The sequence below is a fragment of the Drosophila sulfurigaster genome, chromosome 3 (assembly GCF_023558435.1).
Source record: "Drosophila sulfurigaster albostrigata strain 15112-1811.04 chromosome 3, ASM2355843v2, whole genome shotgun sequence".
In the NCBI taxonomy this organism is placed as follows: Eukaryota; Metazoa; Arthropoda; class Insecta; order Diptera; family Drosophilidae; genus Drosophila; species Drosophila sulfurigaster.
In genome coordinates, this window is record NC_084883.1 from 1922723 (window position 1) to 1949039 (window position 26317).

Below are 26317 nucleotides of genomic sequence, written 5' to 3' on the forward strand. Positions count from 1 at the left end.
TGCGCAACGTGCTTTGTGCCACCTCGGCACAGTAGCCCAAAAAAATCGCAGTGCACTGTGTTTTAATCAATTTCACATACGCCCCGTTGAACGGGCAACGCAATGCAACGCGTTGTTTGCTTTGGGTTTGTCCTCTTTTGCTGTCAGCTTTCCTAATTTTCGAGCAGACAAACAGAGAGACAGCAAGCAAATAGACAAGCTGTCACATTGACAGACTGACAAACTGACAGTCTAACAGTCTGACAAACTGACAAACTGTCTCACTGACAGCTAGTTGCGTGGGTTTCGTTTGTTGCTTGTTGCTCTTTCCCCCTTTGCTCGCTGCTCCCTGCTGCTTTTGTTCTAGCTTAAACGTTCAACCTCGACGCCTCGTCGCTGCCTCGTTGAATCGCCGCCGCGCTGAATCCGAATCGTTTCCAACTTGAATTTGCAACTCTATTTGGCCAACGCCGTCGCTTTATTGTTTAAACACTATTTCAAGCATTCTTTATGACGGCAACGTCTTGATTTTAATACCCTGCAAACAAGTTAATTGTGCACTGGGGTATGCGCATATAGCCAGAAAGATGGTTCCATAAAATGTACCAGAGAGGGAAGATATATAATATTGAAATAACTCATGATGCAATTCCCTAAATAGAGAAAATTTCATTACCAGGCTATACGCGTAACATTTCTCTTGTAATTGAGTTTATCCAAATAGCTTAAGACTGTTATTGACTTATATTTCCGATAATAAATTTCTATATAAAAGCAGGGTCAAATATGCTTGCTTTCGACAGCTTTTAATCCAAATATAACTTTTTTGAAGTATAAAAAGTAATGTCATAGGCTAAAGAACGTGAGGGGGCCAAAACTTGCAGAAGCCATTATTCCAAGATAGTTACTTAAACTTCCAAGTTGTCTTTCTTATCTACAGAATATCTTTTAGTCGAGCATACTCGAGAACATATTTCCTCTGATTCGATTTGACGTAGCGCGCTCTCCGAGACGTTTCTCTAAGTGGCCGAGACCGACATGACGACATGACGTCTTGTTGCTGCACCATTTTCGGCACGGCCTGAACGCCCACTTGGCCACTGTGAGTGGCAGTGAGCAGGAAGTAGGCGCCTTAGAAATAGATTCGCACAAATAGAATTGCTTGAATAGCAGAGGAAAAAGCAACAGAAACAAGAACTCTACAAATATGTGTGGCTATGAAATACCCAAGGCATACAACAAATTGTAGTTTTCAGCGGTACGATCAGTTATTAAGTGATCTGTGAATATTATTACCTGTTTAAAAGTCCCTAAAATTAATCAGGATTATGGACATCGAATCAGACATCTCAAATTTATGAATTTAACATATGAATCTGCTAGAATATTGACTATCCTTTAGATTGGGAGTTTAAAAATTGCAAAATTCGCACGTCAAACAAGAGTTGTGGGCGATGACGATGCCATGCTCAAAGCGACATAGAGACATAGAGAGAGAGAGAGAGATAGAGACGGATCGCCCCAAGTCTTGATTAATACGAAATTAATAAGGGGCGGCCCATGACCAAAATCTACGACTCTAAGCTGAAGCACGGGGGCTGACCCACCTCTTGGAGTAGATGTGGGGACGCGTCGGGGTCACTGAACTACCATCAATTGAGCATTAAGCTGGGACTGGAAGTGTGCTTACCTTTGGTTCGCGTGAGGTGTCTTCGGTCAGTGCGTGGTGCTCGCGATAGCGTGAACGCATCTCCTCCTCCCGGACCATGTAGCGCTCCTTGGTCTTATCCTTCTCCCTCTCACGCTCCTGCTCCTTCTCCTTTACTTTATCCTTGTCCTTGTCGCGTCGACTTAAGGTGCTGCTATTGCCATTGGTGAGGCGTGAGGACTGCGTATCCTTTTTGCTGCTAGACACATTGCTGGCGCTGCTGCGACCGCTGCCGCCATGGCTGCCGGTTGCCGAACCCGTAAACAGCTGTTTCACCTTTTCGAAGCCACCCAGCTTCTTGTTACGTTTCAATGTGCTCGAGTCCTCGTTCTGCTTCTGCTGGCCATGCTGCTCCCGTCGCCGCAACGTGCTGGTCGACACCGGATACTTGTCCAGGTGCGGATCAAAGTGGGACCCATCGTCAATCGAACGCTCTCGGTAGACGTAGCTGTGCTCACGACGTTGGCGACGCTGCTGCTCCAGCTGCTGTTGTTGCTGGGCACTCTCGCGACGCTCCTTGCGCAAAAAGGATTCACTGGCCCTCATGTCATCCAGGGCAGTGCGCTTGCGCCATCTGCAAGTATTCAATTAGCGGGTACTATAAGAGGAAGATCTCAGAAACTTACCTTGTGGTTAGATCGCCGTTAAAGGACTCCTTGCGAAAATCATTCTCAATGCCCGAATCACCCTTGTCGAAACTGCGCTGCTGCAGCTTGTCGCGCTTCAGGCTGCTCTGCCAGTAGTCCTGCTGCTGGGAGAGTCGCCCGCGTTCCTGACTGCGCAACTCTGGTGACGATCTGTACTGATCCGTTCCAGTCAGCTGAGAGTCCAGGCTCTTCGGCTCCTGCTCCTGATACTCCACGGGATGATAATCACGCGGCGTAGAACCGAGACGCTCCCGATGCCGTGACTCGCGCACTTGTCCATCCTTCTGTGTCTCCCTCACATAGGTCTCCTTAACGCCACCATGACCATCGTCATAGTACTTGGTATGGCGATAACGCGAGCTTTTCTCCATCTTTGGCAGCGTGGTGCCGCCCCCATTGGTCATTTCGGGCTGTGAGCGACCCGGAGAATAGGTCTGATGCACAGCATGATGCTGGTAGCGTTCCTCCGTAGCCTGCTCCCTTTCCCTCTCCTGTTCTCGCTCCCGCTCTGGGCTGTAGTACTCGCGCATCCGCTCTGGCTCTTGTCGTTGATGCTGATGATGTCGCTCTAAAGTGTTAACCTCACCGAATCGACGAGTCAGTATGCGGTTCTCCAACTGGGCCCGCCTGTAGCCCAGCTCATCGAGGTAGGGCGAAGGACTGACGCTTCTTATGACCGGCACAATTGGCGGCTCTGAACGCCGCTCTCTATCGCGCTCCCTTTCCCTCTCCATCTCCAGTTCCCGTTGTCGCTCCACTTCTCGGTCGCGGTCTCGTTCGCGTTGCGGAAACTCGTCCTCGTAATAGACTTTGCGGGTCTCAAATCCCAGTCCCTCATCCTCATCACTCAGGTTGCGTGGACTTAATTGCTGCCAGGGCGAAGGAGAATGGGAGTTACCAAGTCGTGTAGTTGTTGCACCTCCTCCATTCGGGATAGGTGAATATCTGCCCTGAGCTGGACTATGCAGCGGTCTGTCGGTGGCTCTGGGCGGCCTTGCCGGCGCAAAGTCCCGCTGTGGAGTGCGTGAATCTCGGCCAGAGACACGCTGTTGCTCTTCGCTATGATCGAGCTGAGCATAGGTGATACCCTCATTGGGTCTGATGTAGGAGAAGGCTGGCTGATTAATGATGGCCGGCTGCGGTGAGAATCGCTCCATGGACAGACGTTTCACCAGGCCATTGACTGTGCGTCCTTTGGTAAGGGGCAAACGCTCCGCGGGCTGCTGTGAGCTATGCATATTCTCGCTGGACTTGGACTTGAGCGTTTCGATGCGATCCCGTATGCCTGCGGATATTGAGGGACCCGTTGAGGGGCCAGTCGATTGCTGTAGCAGCGGTCCGTCAAGCTCCGCCTTGGAACGGCTCCGAGTGAGCAGGTCAGTCAGACCCTGCTCGCTCTCATGCTTCTCGCGCACAGTAACAGCGTCTGACTTGCGTCGCTCGCGCTCTCGGAAGTAGTCCTGCTCAAAGTAATCCTCCCGCTGCGCTTGCTCAATAATAGGCGTCAACTGTGGCTTGCTAGCAGCACTCGGATTGGGTTCGCTCCGTTTGGCGTTTACTCTACTCTTGGCCTCCTTGTGGCCACTGCCAACATCACTTTTGCTGCGCACTAAACGTCGACCGCCGCCGTCTTCGAAGCGTGGATCTCGCTCCAATTGATTGACATTCGTGTCGCTCTTGCGACTGAACAGTCCAAAGATCGAGGGTCGCTTGGTGGGTTTCTTGGCTGCCGCTGCGTCGCTGACACTGCGGGCCACAGGTTTGCCTTTCTTGCGTCGCGTTGGCAGTGAATGAAATCGCTGCGAATCAGTTGGCACACTCTGACGCTTCTGTTTGACCCGGAATGTGGGTATATTATCGCCGTTGGCCGCCTTGCTCTGATGCTGGCCTGCCTGAGCAATGACTAGTGCCGCTTCTTTGCGTATGTCCTCAGGATCAATATCCGGCGGCAGCTGATGATATCCTTGTGATGTGCCAGCGATAGGCTGTAGATTTGTCGTCTCGTAATCGTATTCCGACGGTTCGTTGGCACGCTTAGCTGCAAAGAGAGCGAGAAAGAGAGAAAGATTAGAGAACTAGTTCGCATTCATGTAACGACAATTAGCACATTAACCATCTCTCGCTTGACCCGAGAACCCAAAGCCAACGATGATGTAATATCTTTGCCACAAACTCGACCGACGCTTGAAAGTGTGAATTGGCAACAGCTGGCCGCTAAATAAGGCAGCTGGATCAGCCCAGACCAGATGCTGCTGGTCTCTTTCATTGTGTTGCTCACAATGGATTTTGCATTAGCCCACGTTCGCGTTCTATGGAACGTGTAGTAGTCTGTAATCGGGCGCTGTAAGCGCTAATGGCCATTCAAGTGCCTCTTGAGCCAATGTGAAGAACGAGGCGCTACTTGGCAAGCAATATAGCTGGCTGCTAGCTGCTGGCGGTTGGACCGGCAGAGCGGCTAGCAGAGACCGACTTCCATTCGATGACCATAAAGATGCTTCATCCACTTCCTCACTTGTTCATAATCATTATTATTTAATACGCCGAAAACAAAAAACGTGCCGCTCTATCTCAAGCAGCAAACCAAAGCGATCATCATGAACAAAACAAGATTGCTGACCAGCTGAACACCACAACAGCGGCAGAAACGTGCGTGTTCTGTGATAGCTATTTCAACTCTTTGTTTTTTTGTTATTTTGCGCGTTTCTCGTTTCTGTAGTTGTTGTTGTTATTGCTGAAGCTGCTGCTAAGACTGATGTTGTTGCTGCGGCTCTTGGCGGCTCATCAAGTCAACTAGCGCGCCCCGAACGGGAGCAATCACAACAACACAGTACGCACGAGATTACGCATCTTGACACTCAGCACTTGTTAAGCGATAGAACATGCTGCAGACACACACACATACACACACAAACAAACTTGCATACAAATGACAGGCACTCGTGCAAGTTTGTTGCCTAAGTCATTTGTTTTACATGCGTGGAAATTGCACTGACCTTGACGAGCCGCAGCATACACACACACAGACGGAGGCAATCACTGTCAACTGCTGCCGCTGGCAGCCACATCTTCAGCTGTTCAGTTGGAGCTGTCGCCACGCCCACCTCAAAGACAAGCTATATGAAAGCTATCAGTGTCTTTGACTAATTCGATATTTGCTATTTGAATAGCATGAATAATGACAAGCTGGGCGTGGCGTGTGTCAAATTGCTATCACTATCCATTAAAGCAACACCATTCATACGGGCAGCTTAAGAATAGCTTAAGAATCAACACACATTCATAAATACAATTCCGCGACATTATCTCCGCATGTAAGTTGTTGCCTAAGCCTAAGCTTAAGCTTAAGCTGGCTGATTGACCCGAATAACTATCGAAACACTTAGTGAAAGCAACATGTTGTGATGTGCTGGTTGTTCTTCTCAAGATATGTTATTAGAAACTTTAAATGGGAGTATCATTTGTGAATTATTATGTTAAATTATACACACACAGTTTTCACAACCGCGTTTTATGTTCTATCGAAAAAAAACTTAAAATTCGAGTTGTAAAGATTATTACACTTCTCACATCATTTATCACACTTGTATGATAAATTTCCTAAGAAAGTTGTAATTTTTTTTAAATTTAATGTCTTTTGATATTTAATATTTAATAATTTAATAAAAAAAAGAATAGAAGTGTGACTATTCTATTCTTTTTTTATCAAGTGCGAGTATTCTATTCTTTTTTTATTAAATATCAAAAGGTTTATATGTGAGAAAATTTTTAATTTTCAATGAACAATCGTTTATTTATAAGATGGATTAAGCCAATTATAGCAATTATGTTACAAATCGGATACATTGATCGATTGAGAGTTATTCAAAAGTAAGTAAAAACATAAATAATAATAATGTTTTAAGCTATATCTTTTTTGATATTCTTTATTTATTTACAATCTATCTATCTAAAGATAATAACTTAATTCTATGATTTAGCTACATCTGACAACCTTTTTAAATAAGATATTCAACTGCGATTTTACTAAACCATTTAGAAATTTTACTACTTAGCTGCCATGTTTACAGCTCACATTTGCGATCGACCTGTAATTATTCACTTTGCTTTTACTTTACTGATAGAATCATTAGCTGATTTTATGGCTGCCATTTGTCTGTTGAGCTGAGCATTTAATACAACAAATTTCGATAAAAATCTCTTTAAAATCATTGTAACTGTTTATAAAGCGCTTAACAAGAGCAAACACACCATCGAAGCACTGATTATCCGGTTACCTGTTTTACCCCTGCGAACTGCGAACTACGAACAGAGATTGCAGCTTGGCAAAATGATGATATGCGATCAACTGTCAAGCTAAATGTGTCAAGGTAAAATGTGGCTATGCACCACACACACAACACACACTCACACACTAGCATATCGTATGAGTGTGTATGTGGTTTGATGGGTTGCCGCGGCTGCCAGTCAACATGCGAGGTTGTGGTTACCTCGAGGAGCATCGCATGCCCATCACATTGTGTTGTTGTTGTTGTTTGTGTTGCTGTTGCACTGTGCTTAGCTTAAGGTGGTGGCTGCTTTTAGGCAACAGGAAAACATAAATTGCAACTAAGCGACAGTTGTTGCCGCCTGTGCCACGCGGCTGCCAGTGAAACCGAAGTCAATGTCAAGTAACAGTAAATGCTCTTGCCTTGCCGCATTCCCAGCGATCTCTTAACAATGATCTCTGCCTCTGACTTCTTCTTCTACCCCGATATTTGCTCTGACTCTGACTTCGCTTCGACTCTGCTCTGCTCTGCGCTCTGGTTTCTACGAGTGCAGCTATGATTGATTGCGAATCGCTTGTTGAGAGCCCAAAAGCAAGAGTAACAACAACAACAACAATAACAACACCACGCAAAAGGCGCTGAAAGGCATTCATTAATTTAATCATCGATCCACTTAATGAATTCGTACCATGGCCAACGGGCTCTATGATTTGTATGCCCATGCCGAATGACTTCGAACGCTTCCCCATTGACTTCCAATGAGCATAAAGTGCCTTCGGGACTCACTCTCTCTCGCTCTCCCTCTCTCTGTCTCTCGGTTGTGTTAAATTCAACAACAACCACAATTTCTTTTCGGCGTACTTGCGATAACACTGATCTAATCTGATCTGAACCAATTTTTCAGCCTTCACCAAAAAAGGTTACAAACTGCTCTCGTTCGCAGCCCATTGGCAGCTTCTCCCTGCACTAGTTTTTGGTTAACAGATATTTCGTGAAAGGAATTTTTATTTACTCACTAAACTTGCTCGAGAGTAATTCAATGCGTTTAGGCTTGTTTTTTAAACTATTGTCACAATTAGAATAGCACATCACTTGAGAAGTCGTGTGACAGGGTAACAAAAACATTTGTTACACATCCAAATGCGACATGTTAAGTGATGCGTATTCGAAATTCATGTTGAGTACTTCAACAATTTTGCAAAATAATTATCTTATTAATGTGTGATTCTAGACAGACCTAATAACAATAATTATGAAAATAAAAATATATTATAAACAGCTGTTCTAGTAGCCAGGAAAATTAAGTTGAATACCTGGTCTACAGCAGAATTATCTGTTACTCATTCTCACAATTTACCGGAATACAAAGTGAATCATGTGTAGCTGGGTGTGGATGTGGGTGTAAAATTGTTGACTAAAGCTTCGAAAGTAAAAACGAGTAATAAAATATGTTAACTTCCCATAAAACCATTTGCATTTTCTATTGGTCTCCAATAAAAGTCGGAGAATCTCAGAAAAGTAAACATTAGCAAGAATTCTGCCAATGTTCTTTGAGTGCTGCACGCAATTTTAATTTCTTGATATAATAAGTACTATTAACCCTTCCGACTTCCTGATATCAACTTTCTCTGGCAAGTCACGGTAGATTATCAGTTTAGACTAGCCAAAAATTCGCATGTGGATGCCACATTAAGAGCAACCGCAAGTCCAAAATGATTCATATCAATAGCGCCCACAACCTGTCAAGTGGCAGATAGCAGTCTATTAGGGCTGTCCCCTAGCACCCGTATTCCCCCTTCTGTGCCTTGTCCACCCGCATTCTGTGGCCACTACTGGTCTAAGTTCAAGCGAGCAGCACTAATGAACTGACTGGGGGCCAAAATCGACATTGCAAAAGAGACGCGAAAGGCAAATGGGCAGTGGCATGCCAGTGCCAAAGATCTTGAGGCTCATGGTCGTTCCGCTGCGACTGCGACTGCGACTCCGATTGTAACTGCGACTGCGACTGCGACTGCGGCATGCCACAACAGAGTGCGGCGCGCCTTTCGGGCATTTCAATTAACCTGCGCACTTTCGATTTCATTGGGCCGAGCCTAGGCCTCTGAATCTAAGTCTGGGCCACGGGAGGGAGCAGGGGTATGAAGGCACTGAAGGCATGGACCTGAACCTGGACCTGGGCATGGCAGAGGCTTTGAGGTTTTTAGTTTTATCTAGGCGGGGACCTCGAGCAGCAATTCCGATGCTAAACGACCGCGCACTCATTCCAGAATTGAAATAATTGAATGCCCTTGTGCTCTTATCGTTGAGAAGGTTCTAAAGGGGTTCCCAGGGTGCCAGGCTGCCAGGCTGCTTTGGCCAGCCTCCTAATCACATCAAAAGCGATGCCGCAGCGCGACGCGTCCTTGAAACTGGCAAATGCCAGGCAGCTAGGCAGCTAGGCAGCTGGGCAACCAAGCAGCCAAGGGTCTCTCTCTCTCTCTTTCTCTCTCGAATGTGACAAGTATGTAAATAAGCCAGTTGTATTGACATGCGCCTGTTCGATCCTTCACTCTGCGCCGCTGGATTTGCCTTAAAATCGTGCTACTCGCTGGCTCCAATTAAAATAGCTGCTATGCACTTGAGTTGTCGTTCGGGTGGTTGAGTTGCTGTTGTGATTGTTGTTGTTGTTGTTGTTGGTGTCGATGTTTAAGCTGATCTCGAATGACTTTCAAAACAAATACAAATAGAAACTTTCGCTAAAGAATGGACGCGGTTCATTCGCGCTAGCCGAGGCTTTAACGAAAGACTTAAGCGACAAACTTGTTTCGCACAGCAGCTGTCAACATCACATTAAGTGAGAGCAAACAGCAACAGCAACAGCAACAACGAAGGAGACAACGAGAGAAACGGAACACACAAAAGACACACAGTCTTTTAGACGGTGCCAGTGCCGAGTGCCAAAAGTTCGCTAAAAATAATCTCAGACTCATTTCAATACACATTTTCGATAAACAAATGACGCAATCTTTGCAATTCAATGCGAGAATCTGAACTGGACTCCGGAGTTGTGCTTTAGCAAAGCAGCAGAGGGAGCTGATTCGATTGGAGTTGCTTGACTTTATTGAATTGATTGAGCTTGAGCTGATCGACAACTCCATTTGCTGCCAGCATTATACGTATGTACGTACGTACAGCTCTTGTTGTTATTAAACACACTTGAAAAACACACACATTTAATAACTGGCGACCGCGACAACAACACCCAATGCCAACCAGGCAAAGAACCTGACTGAGGCACATACTTGGCCAACAACGACGCAAAACACCGCAGCGGCCAGTTAACAGCCATGCGGAAGGGGTCGACGGGCAAGAGAGGAATCAAGCTGAAGCTGAGCTGAAGCTGAACTGCTGATGCTGCCTACGCCAATGTCACAAAAGCAAAATAGTGCGAAATGGTGGGCAGGCGATGCCAAAAATGAGACTTACTTATTAATTAAGTTTCTTTTGGCCGGGCTGACAGTTTTTCTTGCCGTTGTTGTTGGCGCAATGAAGCACTATAAAACAGAATATGCAAATTATAAAATTATGAACAAATAAAAAAAACATAAATGGCATTTTAATGGTGGCGATGGCGTGCGCGGGCAGCCCCAGAGATCATCGTCGTCGTCGTCGTCGTTGAATTAGTTGTCGTTCCCTCCCCTTTTGCTTCGCCATGCCACTTGCGTCGCTGTTGCCACAACAACAACAATCAGGTTTGACAAATTCGAGCAAAGCAATTCCATGTGAAAATTGCGTAGTAGGAGGAACTCAAACAAAGCCATCATCAGCAAGTAAGCACATTAATTTAAGTGCAGAGTAGTCGACTCTAAAAGTACCCTGCATTTACTTACAACTATTTATATTTAGCTGCATTTATGTTGTTGTTTGTTTAATACATTTAATAAAATTTAATTTTAAGTAAGTATTTGGATATTATTCACTTTTTTTATTCATTAATTTTAATCACAATATGTGATACGTTGAAATATACTCTTTACATTTAAAAGTATTTCTATATTTGTATACCCGCTATACTAAAAGTAGAAAGGTGTTATAACTTTGTGCCCTTAAGAAATGTAAAAAACAGAAAGAGGCATCTTCGATCCCATAAAGTAGAAATATTCTTGATCAGTGTAAACACCCGAAATTATATAGCTATGTCCGTCTGAACTGATGTTCAATACAATATTAACTACAGTATTTATGATTTCTAAGAATTGCAATTAGAAAATATTTTTGAAGTTATTTAAAGAATCATAATTTTGTATGGCAAAAAATCGGGTCTTAGTAAAATGTAGTAAAATATCGATATACCAAATACAGTCTTCGGTATATTTTAGAATTTTCTTGGCATGGAATATTTTTAGAATATGGTTTTATTGGAAATGGTATAGAGCACTCTCGTCCGTAGCTTTCTTATTTGTTTATTGTGCATTCACAATTGTTATTTATTCATAAACATAATATAATCACAAGCAACTCAATCATTACCTAAATATAATCAATAAATATATTAAGCACAAAGCTACTCAAAATTTAGATATTTTAGGTTTAAAGGTGATAATAGATTCTGTAAACATATTTGGATATTTAAATTTGAATGTTGAAAATATATTGACGTTCGACGTAAACTATTGAAAATATATTTATATGTATAAATGATGTTATTCAATCAAAGTTATATATACACTAAAATGTTGATTAATAATTCCGCTAATTTGCTGAACTGTCACAGCACGTGACTTAATTAATTTTCGTATGACACGGCATACCCTCATTTTGGGTTTAGGCCATTTGGTACAGGGTATGGCCGGCCACTTAAAAAGCTAATCAAATTCAAAGCTGGCCACAAATTAAAAATCACAGCAAGCGAACGGTGCAAAAATTGCACGAGTCGGAAACGGCGAGGCAATTTCATAATGATGCTTACGCTCGTTGTATATTTTGTTGCTTTTGCTGCCACACAATTAAGTTAATTAATTAAAATATATAAGAGCTCATTAAAATACGTATTATGCATTGAAGATACAGTTCAAACACAGTAGCAAACAGAGCAGACAGTTGCGCTCATCATTTTCTTATGCCGCAGTCTTCAGAGTGCAAATTGCATATACAATATGTTTACGTGTACATTACGCAATCACAGATGGCAATTGTCGGTTGTCAGTGTAACTGTAAAGAGTCACATTAGCTAGGCAAACTCTCTTGAACTCTCGTCTGAGATACACATTCTCTTTGCTCATACATAAATTATGTGAATTATGTCATCAAGACCCAGAATAGGAATAAACTCGTCAGCGGCAGCGACAGCGACAGCGACAGCTGTGCGTCAATTAATGTCTGTAGATTGCAATTAAATAAAGTACAGTGAATACTCTCTAGCAACGAAGCATCACAACTACGCTGAAAAGACTTTTCGCTGTCGACTAACTACTGTGCAAAGTGCAAACAGGCAGCTAGCAATCTCATATTGCTCTCTTCTCTGTCTACACTTGTCCGCCTTCCAATTTGCAAATGCATCACAAAGACGATCGCTGCATCAGAGACGAAGCCGAGAACAACAACTACAACAGCAGCAGCAGCAGCAGCAGCTGGCAACTGAGAAGCTTTTTGCAGCTGATTTTTATTACAGCGCAACTCGTTTTAGCCAAATTTGTCGCTTCGCAAGGTTGCCCCTCGAGCCATACAAAGCACATTGAGTTGAACGCATATTTCATACTCATACTCATACTCGCACTCACTCTCGCACTCATATTCACTCTCACACTCAGTCGGACCATCAAGCGAAGCTCGTTCATAAAGGCTAAAAAATTAGCTGAAATTAGACGTTGTGTACTCAACGATGGATCCGCAGGCGCAACAATTTCTTTGTAAAAACACACATACACACACACTCACACAACATGTTAGTATGTGCATACTACGTGTATAGCAACATATGTTGGAGTGGCGCATCTTGAACCAAAATTAAATCATCATTTTAGCAGAGTGTTCTCACATAATTGCCTCAATTTGCATGTGAACAACGAAGTCATTTAAAGCACTATTATGATGCATACTTATAAAATTATACATACACATGATCGTTAAACTTTTTAAATGATGGCGCCTTGGCCGTTTTAAGATAGGACTTGAAGACTCCATAGTTATTTCAAAGAAATAAATCAAATTTAAATACCTCCTCAAACACAACTAGAGCTATTTCACAGTCTATTTAATTTAATGAAAGATTCGCGTATTTCAAAAATAAAATATAATACAATGCATGTCTCAAACTTGTTGACTTTGATAGAGTGTTGGAAATTTACACCAATGGAAATGGTAATCCGTAAAAGAATTCCTACATAATTCAACATTTTTTAGCGTCCAAAAGTAAACAAAGTGCGATATTTCGGAGCAAAGCTTATCTGAAATTTTTGCGAATATTTTAGCAATGCTAATGATATTTAAATAGAAGAGTTAATCAAGAACAAATAAACATAATTCTTGCTATTGAGTAGACAGCTTGATATTTTTCATTTAGAGCTCTACTCGTTAAGCTCGTCAGTTAGTACAACATTCGTTAGTATTTTGGAGTTGACAAAAAGTGGCAACTAGATTTTGAGCAACAGTTAATTAACGTTATATACGACAACAGCAAAGAATTGAGAACTTGAAGCCATATGTGCATGCCGCTTAAATCAATTTGAGCAGCTGAATCGCAAAGGAAATTCAAGTCGTCCAAAACAAAAGACTGAGGCAACGAACGTGGCATGCCAATTACTAAGCACGCCAGGCATATGCTTGTATGCTGGGGACGGAGCAAGGGGGGAGGAGAAGGGAAAGAGCACGAGCTACAGCAGGCCAGCGTGCACAGACGCATCTATTAAAGGCAGCTAAATAATTTACATTTGTGCCGCTTTTGTCATAATCAATTTTTAATTTCTTCATTTCAGACAGTCGCCATAAATTCCATTCCGGCTTTGGTATAAATCGCATTGCCCTGCAATTAAATGTGGCCGCTGTGACTAGCGATTGTTTCCCTTTTTGTTGCCGTTGTTGTTGTTGTAGTTGTTGTGGCTTATGCTGTCGCTCCTGCCAGACATAATCATAACAATAATAATGTAGTCGACTCTGGAGACAAACAGACAGCAGCAGTCTCGGTCCCAGACTCAGAGTCAGCAGCAGCAACAGCAGCAGCTCCAGCTTGGTCAGCACACACATTTAATGCGAGTGCCACTGATGAGTTTTTGCCTCTGCCTTCAGCTCCCACCTCCCTTCTATATCTCTATCTCTCTATCTCTCTCTCTCACTCTCTCTCTCCCCTAGCGACCCCATCGACTGATGTGCAAAGTGATACTTTAGTTTTTAACAGCCAGACGCGGCAACAGATTGTTTGGCCGTGTTGTCTCTACTTTAGAGCTTGTAATGCCTTATAAAATATATCTACTTATTTAAAATAGTTATATGTGACTGCGTATGCGTGTCTTAGTGTGTATGTGTGTGTGTGTGCTCTGAAGCTCTCAAGGTAAACTACATTTTATTGTTGAGGCGGCATTGTTACGAGCATTGCTTTTGTCATTCGTTCTGGCTTACTCGCCCACTTCTCACTCGCTCTGTTTACACTTCTAGAGAATACTATATATAAAAACACACAAAACTACGTATCAACACTCTCTACACATGTGTGCGGAATTGCAAATCGACAGTTCTCTTGATTGTATTCAATATATCAAAACAGACACTCGTCAAAGCAGTGCCAAACATTATGCAATTGCTGAATGCACAGAGAGCAACAAGTGAGAAAGTAACAATCGAGTGTGCTCGACTTTGAGTTACTTGTAGCAATTAAAGAAAATACTTGATCAGTAAATCGAGCATACTCTAATGTAACTTTCTCACTCAAATCCATTTCATTTTATATAGACTTACATATACAAATATATATCAAATATATGATGGAGGGTTAATAAACCAATAATCAGATCCATATAAATATGTATGTAATAAAAGCAAATGTCGCAATTTATTTAGTTTTGAATAATGCAATTGAGGCAATATCGTGCAAGCCGTTATACGTTATTATAATGAAAAGTTGAGAAATAAAGAGGGTCTTGCAAATATTTTACTCTTAAAATTGTATTCCTAACACTTTTTTTTCTTCTTTTTAAAAAATACCCTGCAAATATTTAATTATCTAATAAAGTGTTCAATCAGTTAAATAAATAATAGAAAAAAATGAAATATTTGTAATTATTGTAAGCTTTACTAATGTAATGCTAAGGAATATTTAACAAGCCTGAGCAGGCTTACATCTAAAAGGTACAAGTGTTTCAAAGTCGAGCACATTCGACTGCTGCTTTCCTACTTGTTCTCTCTGTGTAGCCAATTGACATTTGCTGTGTGCTGTTCGCATTGCTCTTGCTTTGCAGTTGTCCCCGGGGCAACACGACCATTTTGGAAACGACACGAAGGTGATTCGCTTGCCAAGATGCCTGACCATCTTAGAACCCAGCACAATCGCTTGTGACTGTGACTGCGACTGCCCAGTTAATTAGCTAGTTGAATTATGTAGTCATTCAGCTGATCATGTGGTGGGTCAGCGTGGGTTGTTAGCGACATTGATCGACCAAAATTAGCGTACGTACATACATAGATACATATATACATTCTATACTCGTACTACATTTTATCTGTGATGCGCACTTTTATGGCAGAGACAAGGGTATTTATTCTTGGCTAGTCTAAAGCTGGCTCTTCTCTTTAAAAGTTAATGCAATTTTTCTTTTTGACACTTATACCAGATACGCATTTGTGTATTCTTTCAGTTATGAACACAATAAAAATATAACAATAAAACAAAGTTCAACAAATGCTATCTGACACAAATAAATCATGTTTAAAGCTCATAATAAATTTATGGAAGTGGCTAAAAAATGCAAAATATTAAATTTTCAATTTAATGAAACATGACCAACAATACTCTAGTAACTACAGTCTCAATTGTTTTTTTAATATACTGAAACACTTTCAAACGTTGTATATTCTAAAAAAAATATAGAAATCAATAACGAAAGCAGAAAAGTTACCATTGTAATGATATTAAATGCAAAGTGTTAAGCTACTATATAGAACATCATTTAGTCACTCTTTTAAGTGTCATTCCAGAAAGTTTAGGAAACAGTTTTCAAGTTATTGAGGTTAGCTTTCGAATATGAGATGAGCATGTGAGTTGATGTGAGCATGTTTATGCGTGTTTGTTTGCGTGTGTTGTGGTTATTTTGTTATTATTTCCTTAGCACAACACACTGACCTATGCGCTTCACATGAACATCTCGATTGAAGCTGACACGTGGTCCGCCATTAGCTGTCGATGTCCCTGTTCCTGGCCCTGTTCCTGGCCCTGACAAGTGCATTTGTTGTGGTAACAGTTTGGCAGGCATCGCGGCGGTTGTGATTGATGTGTTGTTGTTATTGTTGCTGGTTTGCTGGGATCTCTGATGTTGGGGATCGCTTATTGCTTATTGTCACTTGGCTGGGGAAAATGATTAAGCTGCAGTTCCTGGCATTTTTGACGGTTGAATAAACCTATGGTAAACACTTAATATTTTTTTTGTTTTCTTGTCAAATGGGTCGAACTGCAATTCGAAATAAAAAAGACAAGTCTCAAAGTCAAATCACGTGTAATTTGCAATTTTGTGTTTTTTATTTGGGTATTTCTTTGTGTTTTGTATTATTTATTATTTATTGTTTATTATGTTTTTTGTTGCTTAAGTCGCTTGTTAGACTTTTCACCTCATTAGTCCCGACCTCGTTAATTTTTTGGTTAAAAATTTATTGGGTTAACTAAGTTAAGTAAATCATCTGTTGCTTTGTACTTGATATTTATTAATTGGCACTTCACATGCCAGCGAAAGTGTTATTAAAATTAAATCAAAGTTTTTTATTTTTGCTCCAAATATAGCTGAGGCCATCCGTCATAGTTAAAGATACAGGTACAGATATGTTGGATGTGTTTCCCCCCTCTGCGAACAAAAGAGTTTTGTATGCTGCGCGTAATTCGAATTGCCGACAACGCAATAAACCATAAGAAATAAGAAATTAGAAAAGAAAGACAACGACAGCGCAATAGAAACAACACTAACAACAATAGGCGGCAGTGAAAAGAATAATTGCCAATTAATAAAAAGCCAATGACTCTGTATCTGAATCCCAATCCGAATCCGAATCCGAATCTGAATCTCAATCTGTAAGCAAAGTTGGTTGACAGGGGGACAACAAGAGGGGCGGGGCAGCTTGAAGTGGGCAGAGCGAATCAAGTTTGTTTTGCGTTATGCTCGTTAACCTGAGCAACAGAAATAAAGTAAGAGCAACAACAACAACGTAGACAACATGAGGGTGTTTGTCTGCATACGCGATTTAATTCGCCTTTTGCCATTGTCACATGCGAACGAATTCGAATTGGCCATGTGAGTGTCGTGAGTGTTTTGTGAGTGAGTGGAGCGAATACCAATGCAAAGCGGATGTGGCGAGAACTAACTTCACATCAACTATGCTATGCCAGACTCTGCACCGCCACCACCACCACCACCTCCCCCCTCACCCACCCCTCAAACGACAGTTGGGTGTGTCCTGCAGCACAAAAACAAAAAAAGAAAACGAAGACGAAAAAAATATGTTGATTGTGATTAAGCAAACGCGATAATGCAAGTATTCATATTTGAATACGAGTACTTGCAACACAAACAATGCATGCTGCCTCGAGGACATGCCGCACACACACACACACACACACACAAATAAACACAAGTGCGCTAAGCAGGCGCAGCCAATGAGTATCCACTTAAGTCTCGGTTGTGCCCCACTGCTGCTGCAGACACGCACCCACCCAAAACTCGAACTGCAGGAGCGCACTGTAATGTCTAGAAAATGCATGCCCATTATGGCACCTGGACAACGACGAGCGTCTCGTTGCGGACCCACAGCTCACAGCTCAGAGCTCACAGCTTGCCCCACTGCCCCTTACTGGCTTACTTACCACAGACAGGACAGCTTTTCACTCTAACAAGCACACAGGGAAAAGGAGGGGAGACACTGAGAGAGAGAGCGCAATAGAGAACGCACACAGCAAGAGGCAATTGTCCGACTAGACATCAATGGCGACGGCGTCTCAGTTCAGATAGGAGAACGTAGGGTGGCAGGGGAAAAGGTGGTAGAGGGGCAAGAAAGCGCTGCAAGCTGCCAATAAAAATCCTTTACCATATAATTTGAGTGCGGATGCGTGCGCTCGCCCCAGCGACTGACGTTGATGGGAAGCTGACTAGTCAGCATTGGACACCGCAAGAACCCAAAGAGAGCTCCGAGTTCCTTCAGATGCCGCTTTCGCTGTTGCTCTGTTGCTCTTTTACCTTGCCAGTTGGCTGTTGTTGCTGTTTGCTGTCGATGTCGATGCCGATTGCTGCGCGTTGATTGCGCCATGAACGTGATTTGTTTGTAAACACGCATTATTAAGGTGTAATAAACATAAAATTTGTAGCGCTTCGTAGCTGCCCGCGCAGCGTAGACAACTCTACGCACACATCTACACGTCTACAGTGAGAGAGGGAAATACACATACACACACACACACACACACACACACATGTGTGCAATTAAAGAACTTTGGCAAATGTAATTTGGCATCTAATTTCAGTGGCATTTGCCAAATGGCAATTGTCTAGTGTGTGGCTAATTTATGCGAAATTATTTTAAATTATACAAATTGGCCACATCTTGAAGAACGGCTGAGTTATCACTCAACAAGCAACAAGGCAAAATGGCAAGTGTGCTCAGCTATAAAATACCCGTTAGCCGCTGATTTTTATGGTGGAAATATGAAAGAGTAATAATCTTATTTAACAAAATAAATGAAACATTTTTAAAATTCAAAACAGAAAAAAAGTACAAACTTTCGTACATCGACATTTTCATTATTTCTTAAAAATTTCTAATAAATCTTTTCATATTAATGTTTGCTTTCATTCATTTATATAATTCACTAAATATATTGGTTTTTACTTTGTAATATGTTACAATACTTAATAAAATCATTTATCTTCTTACTTTTTAGAGGTAGAAAAATCCATTTTAGAGTGCTATCGCACTTATTGTAATGTAAACTATCTTTCGATATGTTTATGTTAATGGTGGTATTCCAGCCTGCCACAATTTGAATATTTTGGAGACGCGCAATCCCATATTGTTGAATATTTCCTATACATGACTATATAAATATCGCTAAATTGTAATAAACTATTGGTATACCAAATATATGGCATTTCATTTCAAATCAAACATTTTAAACATTTAAAAATTTAAGTTTAACCCCAAATCAGTTCGTTCAAAATAAGATAAAATAAACCATAAACAAAATTCGAAAACTAAACTCGCCTTGCGTGCAAATTTCAAAAATATCGCACGCCAATTTGCGAACTCTACACCTTATATGCTTCGAGATCTTGGTGTTTAAACTCGCGGACAGACAGACAGACAGATAGACGGACGGCCGGACAAGCAGTCATGGCAATATCGAATCGTCTGTTGATGCTGAGCAAGAATATATTATAAGTTAATGGTGAATAACCACTTCTACGTAAATTATATATAAATATGGGAGACAACGAACACAAAGTGAGGTGTTTTTGAGCAGCCAGTAGTGTGCTTATAATTATATTTTCTTAAAGCGTAGCTTATTACTGCGAGATACATACATATAAGAGTCTCATTTTGTTGTCCGTTGTTGTTTCGTTAAAACGTAGCTCTTAAAAGTCTCTCGCAAAGAACAATAATGATTCTGAACTTGAACTTTAACACTGCGAATGGGAGGCAAAGGGAGATAGAGAGAGAAAGAGAGAGAGAGAACACAATCAAGAAGCATAATGATAGCAACAGCCCAGCCCAGCCCAGGTATAGAGTGTCCTCTCTCTGCACACTTCACTTCTCCACTTGATCAGTCGAACTCCGACAACCTCCTCCCTCTATCAGCCGTGTCAAGTGAAACCAAAAGTGCGGCAACATCATCGCTGCCCAAACAAACAACGCGTTCGCCCACTTTGCGTGTGTTCTCAGCGCCAGCAGCGTTGACCTCTTGGTTCAGGTTCAGCAGCAATAGCAAAGGAAGAGAGAGAGGGAGAGGGGGGAGTATTACGAATCAACAGCAGAAATTGAGTCGGTCTAAGTCAAGTCGCAAGCAGAACGCAGCCTTTGGCTTGAAGTGAAAATGAAGGTGTAGTCCAATTTGTAAGTATGGACAAGCCCCAAGCGCACAGCAGCCAGCGCCGTCGAAGTCATCGCCACCGCCGCCACCACCGCCATCCACGTCGACATCGACATTGGCTTCGAGTTGGAGTTGGAGTTGGAGTTGGAGTTGGAGTTGGACATTGCCGCCGCCGACGACGACGACGACGACGACGCGACGTCAAAGTTATGCAAAGCTTGCGCTGGACTCTCAAGAGTCTACTCCCGCTGGACAAACAACGTTCGCTTTTGTCTCGAGCGCATTTTTCCATGCGTGCCGCCTTTTGCTTTGTTGGTGGCGCTCTGCAGCTCTGAAGCTGTGGCTGCTACGTCCATTTGCAGACTTGGCAAATACTTAATTGCATTTCGATATCTATGCTCAGGCATCTGTGAGTAGATGCCGCACTGGGGCTCAATACCTCAGTAGACATAGACAGGCACTTGGACACGCCGACAGCCATCGAAGCATCGAAGCCATCGGAGCCATGGAGCGCACTCGACCTGCGATCATTGTGAATGTGTGTGTATGTCTATGTGTGTGTGTGTGTGGACTGTTCCGCCGAGAGAGTCCAGCAGCATGTCCACCACATCCTCGTCCACACATTTTCGATTTTTACAACTAAATTCCCCTGATTCATGAGCTTTACTAAAGAAATTAGTAATTGCTACTCCTATTTGGAGCCATATTGCATATCTCTGTGTGCGCATCTCTGGGCCAGCGACAACGATGACACAGCAACTTTGCTTCCCCTCTCTTGCTATCTCTTTCTCTTACATCTCTCTCTATCTGTCTGCTAGTTTTCTACTCCGTTCTAATGCTATGCACATCCGTTTCAGCGCCCACTCGTAACACTTTGTTTCAATGCCATCGCATTATACCCTGTACTCGCTGTAAATAACATTGTCGTTCTTGTCGATCACCATCTTACAGAGAGACCCACCTGCTTTAACGTCGGTATCATCCAAAGCAAGTTTAGTAAGTTTCTCAAATTTTGTGGTGCTATTCTTAAAAAGTTTATCTATCGATTTAGGAAAAAGAATTTGTTTTAATTTCATTCTTAAAGAGTTTATCTATCAATTTAGAAACAAAATGTTTTTTAACTCATCGTTTACATACACTACTCTTAGAAAACACCGAGGATGCCATTTTAGCTCTGCTTGATCAACATCATATAGATACATAGAACCAATAAAATTGTCGAAACACAGAACTTAACATATTTGCTTTAATTTCAGATACCATTATGTTCTATATCACAGTTTTATATCCATAGCTTCTTGAATGTTCGTTAATATCCGTATAATCCATAACTTTTTGTTCTGTCATTTCAATATTTGCTATTTTGGATAAATTTGTTCTGATTCCGTTTTGATTTGAAAATAAATGGAGCTTAACCTTGTGATTTACTTGATTCGGTTACTACAGGGTATTAGCAAGTCGCACTACCTTCTCTGTCTCATTTGAGTTCATCTCGCATCCGTTCGCATATTGTTTGTCATCGTTTTGTTTGCTTCTGGCCTGCCTGACTGCCTGCTTGCCTTCTTGCTGGCCTGTTGATGGACGGCCGTCAATCTTGCCATCAGTCGCAGTGGCCCCAACCTCAGAGAGATCTCCAACTGTTCGGCCGCCTCCCGCCTTTCGTCTCCCGCTTGCCACCCCCACCGGTTGTTGTCCCCCCTGTCTGGCCCCCTTGATCGCATTGTGCTTAAGCACGCTGTCATTTTCACGCTTTGTTAGCTAACTAAACTGTATCTTGAAGTCAGGCGTCTAGGAAGCGTCACGTTTTTGTTTTTTTCTTTCATCGTTTTTTTGTTCCTCTCTTTCATTATTTATGACTACATATTTAGTTTATTATGTATGTTAGAAGGTTAATCTCTGCGGCATTACATTGCATCTTTAGCGCCTTGCCTTGCCTTTGTGGCAATTTCTTTACCTTCGCTTCATACTTGGACGAAGCTTGAAGATTGAAGCTTGAAGCTGAACACTTCTCGCCACCTGCATAGAAACCGTGAACAGTGATATTTCTTTATTTGTGCAGTCATTAAATAAATAAAAATGCCAACATCTTTTTATGTTGTACATCTAAATGATGCAGTAAAGTCGATAGTAATAACAAAAGAAATAAGTATTAATGAAAACATAAAATATTCGACAAATTCAACCAAATAAAAACATATCATAAAATCGAAAGAGTTGAAATATAACATTAAATTACAATTCCTCAGATGTAGAGACAATTTTAATAATCATATTCTGCGCAAACTGACTCAAAAAAACAACTGTTATGCATTTCGTATTCCTCCAAGCACAATAATCCAATTTGTTGAAACTCGGACAACTAAACACAATTATCATATAATATTGCTAATTGTGGTTTCAAACGCTGATGGCAAACTTAAACTTTTTTAGCCCACGCTGTTAAAAATAGCTTTCTTTTCGCACCTTTAGACAGTGTTAGGCATTGTCCATCAGACAAAATACCAAAGCTATCGAATAATAATACTAAATTAACCTTATGCTATAAAGATTCTTAAAGACTGCATTGTTCTGTGCCATATTAAGCATATGAAGAATGAATTTATATTGTTTCGAAGCGAATAAGATCTCGATAAATTGCGATTATGTAGCCTCTTTCTTTCAAATGCTTGCCAATCTGTAAAAGTATGTTGATGAGAAATGTAAATCAATTTTTTTGCTTAATGGGTAATGGGATGATTAATGTGAGTCTCGACTTGATCTGCTCGCAGCGGGCAGTTTGGACTACACAAATTTCACTTTTTCGAATTCATAATACAATAATTAACCCAGAGAGTATAGCATCTAAGTGTGTGTGTGTGTGTGTGTGTGTGTGTGTGAGTGTTGTCTACCGCTGTGCCATTTTTCCATGTCACAGTTGCCGACTGTGCGACTTTTAACCTGCGCGGAAATCAATTAGTTACCATATCAAAAATGTATACACACACATGCAATTTAAATTTGCCAAAAAGCAGCAACAAAAAACAAGAAAAGAAAATAAAAATCGATCGATCATCGAGCGGTAAAGTTGAAGCTCGAAGTGAAAAAAAGCGAATGCTGAGTTGTGGCCCTTGATTGTCGGTTCAGTGAATTTCGAAAACGTATTTTTATTTATCAATTAAATGAATCGAAAATTGTGCGCAATTACTGGGCAAATATGAGCTAAGTTTGTTGCCTAAGTCATTTAGCTAGCCAGCCTCGATAGTGTTTTCTTCGGTTGTTTTGTGTGTTTGTGTTTGCGTTTGAGTTTGAGTTTGCTGCACGAAAGCAGGTTTCGATTTCGGTTACGGTTGCATCTTCCACAGGCTGTCAACATTTCCGGCACGGCTGAAGCTGAAGCTGACGCTGACGCTGACGAAGGTGGCAAAGGTCAGCAGCGAAAACGAATCGGCACTTGGCACTCATGCAACGTGCAACTAACAACGTGCAGCAAGCAACAAAGCGGCCAACAGCTAACAGCTAACAGCATGTAGCATGCAACGGCAGCATTCAGCATTCAGCATGGTGCAGCATTCAATGGGAAAAAGGGCGCCAAGCATGCGATGCCATGCGATTGCCTCCTTCTTTGGGTCTCTGGTACAAGTCATAATCAACGTTGCATGCCCCATCTTCCGCCTTGCATAAGCCACACCGATTCGAGAGTTTCACTTTTTTACCATTTCTGTCGCTGCCGGGTAATTAATGCCAATGGGCTAGTAGCGGTAGCAGAGATCGTATTACGACTAACCTTTAATTTATGCAAATTATTGCACAAATCTCAACTCATCTCAGACCAATTATTGATAGCCTCATGTCATTCGATTTGATGTGTGTTGTGTGTGATTGATAGAAAGGGAATACTGTTGGGGCATCTTCATCTTCGTGTGAATGATTGGAGCTCATCTATATGCAATTCGAGCAGTTTCATCAAACCTCAACTCGTAAAATATTGCCGATATCCCAATCTAATTCAAGCATCCCACTCACTTTTCTTTACTTTGATTGATTCAATGACAAAGCTAATAAAACATCTATTTAAAGTGCGTCTTTTGGTGGAGTCTATTCATTATTTGTTTTCATTAAATCAACATAAAATAGATTGCAAATAAATTTGTCAATCTACTATGGTAAATGTGTTGAAAGTAGAGCAAAGCTAATAAATATTGCTCGACTATTGAGCACAAGTTGTAATAACTTAAAGATTATTATGAAAGTATATATATTATAATTTATACAAATTTTCTATTAATTTTTTTATTCAATTATAAATCCATTCTAAATGAGCGTGCTAGATTAATGAATCGCAGCCTTGACAGGTTTTAGCAATACATTTGGAAAAATCGGAACTAAATAGAAATGCAAAGCTAATAACGTCAAGAATATGTTTGAATGGAAGGGTTCATTGATATGCAGTTCAAACATTTACCTCAAGTGTTATTGACCGCAAAGTTTTTGAATCTCAATTCGGGTTCGAACTTGGAAATGGAATTTGAATTCAAAGCAGGCTTACGCATCGTGTTTGCCATATGGCGAATGGCTTATGGCCGATGGCGGATGGCGGATCGAGGGTATTGGGTGACTCAATTTCGACATTATTTTTATTGCTTTCATTGTTGGGCACATTGGGCAATCGGCGGCCCAATTGCCTCCCCATTATGAAAGCGTTACAAATTTTCCTTTTGACTCCACCTTGCCGGATTGCAATTTGGCGAAGCTGACAAATCGACTTGATAAGAGCTCGGTCATTGCAACAATGTGAACTGCCATCAACTGTTTGGCATCATCATCACCATCATCATCGTTAGCCATAACTGGCTTCAGATTGCAGTCAATGTCGCCACAAAAACCTGATGATTACGTGTCTGCTGTCCAATGACATCACGATAGCCCACACTTTTTTTTTTAGCTGTGTGTCTCGATCGATACACGACACATAAATAAATATCAATTTGTAGGCCAGCAAAACAGGCAACTGAGAACAGAGAATGGAGAAATTTGTACGGCTGGAATGAAACTTGTATCCAGACGCAGTTCTTGGAAATTCATAATTGGCTTGAGATGAAAGCTAAGCAGTTTTCAGCACACTAAAAACTATCAGCCAATACATCAATTTAATGACTTCATTGAAAGCATTTTCGGTTAACATGATGCACGCCCCGAAAAATATTCATTAGGGTTCGAAAGAATATCAGAGATTGCGTCGTTAAAGCTAAATAAGAATGTGCTTGATTTGGCCAAAAATATCCTTAAAAGAAAGATTTTGCCGATAACTTTAAAATATTATGCTTCCGACTTAAAACACAGCAACTAAACTTATTCCTAAAAAAAAATTATAAACTTTGTTTCTTAGTTATTAATTCATATAATATTTTATTAAAAGTATAGTTGGTTAACGATGTAATTTTTTATAATGCTGTTAAGTGAAACAAGTAAGAAATCTACAGTCAAGTGTGCTCGATTGTGAGAAACCCTCTGCCCATTTTCAATAAAAGCAAAACAAACGGTATTATTCTTAAAATATACCAAATTAATAAACAAAAAAAAATGTACCGATGGATATTTTTGGTATATCGATATACTAATATAATTTGAATATACCACAGAGTATAAGATACAATAATATACCAAAATCTATGTTTTGTATATCGAGAATACTATTACCATTTAAAAATACCATAGAGTATGGAATATACAATAACATACAATAATATACCATTATTCATATTTGGTATATCGATATTACTATTACAATTTGAATATACCATAGATTACAGAATATACCATATATTATATACAATAAAATAAAATAATATACCAAAATAAATATTAGGTATATCGATATTACTATTACAATTTAAATACATAGAGTACAGAATATAGCAGATTGCCAGCCAAAGAAAATAACAACCAACTGATTTTGCTTTGTTTACAAATTGGTCCACAATATGTGGAATTCCAAATGGAGGAATGTATTCTCCTTTCTGTTTATGTAGAAAAGGACAAATTGGCCTGTACTCGTTTTCTTGAGATATAAAGCAAGTTCACTTTTCCAAATTTGTTTTCATATTATTCCAATGAAGTGTTCTAATTAATATATAATGTTATTGCAGAGTATAAATTTCTGCAAGCAGCTACTGTAATTTTTACCCAGCCTAATAAATCTGAGCTGAACGTTCCCAGGGCGTCAGATTGCAGTCAAATTCTGCAGCTGGCAATGCTAACGGCAACACTTGACACCTGATACACCTACAAAAAAAAAATGAATAATGAAAACGAAAAGCCAGAGGGAGGCCAGGTGAACTCGGTCGATTATGAATATGATTCGCAAGCCTAATTGAGCTTTTATCGACTTGTCGAGTATTCACTTCCGCACATGCTTTGTAAAGTGTCAAATGCTGTTTACCGTTCAATTGACCGATCTCTCGACTTCCGCTCGTCAAAGCTCTCAATG

The 26317-nt window shown here is 41.0% G+C and overlaps 1 protein-coding gene and 1 long non-coding RNA gene across 2 annotated transcripts in view; one reads left to right on the plus strand and one right to left on the minus strand.

Annotated features, from left to right (window-relative positions):
• Positions 1-26317, minus strand: part of LOC133840697 (zinc finger CCCH domain-containing protein 13) — a 33538-nt gene that overhangs the window by 3314 nt on the left and 3907 nt on the right. Inside the window, exons 2-4 of the mRNA XM_062272668.1 lie at positions 15910-16234; positions 2314-4372; positions 1670-2261 (exon numbers count right to left, since the gene is read on the minus strand). Of these exons, the coding sequence (XP_062128652.1) occupies positions 1670-2261; positions 2314-4372; positions 15910-16039 (2781 nt within the window). The 5' untranslated portion in view covers positions 16040-16234. The remainder of the gene's footprint in view (positions 1-1669; positions 2262-2313; positions 4373-15909; positions 16235-26317) is intronic.
• LOC133840698 (uncharacterized) lies at positions 15744-16127 on the plus strand. The gene is made up of 2 exons (XR_009894205.1): positions 15744-15823; positions 15896-16127. It is a non-coding gene; the product is annotated as an uncharacterized LOC133840698 (long non-coding RNA).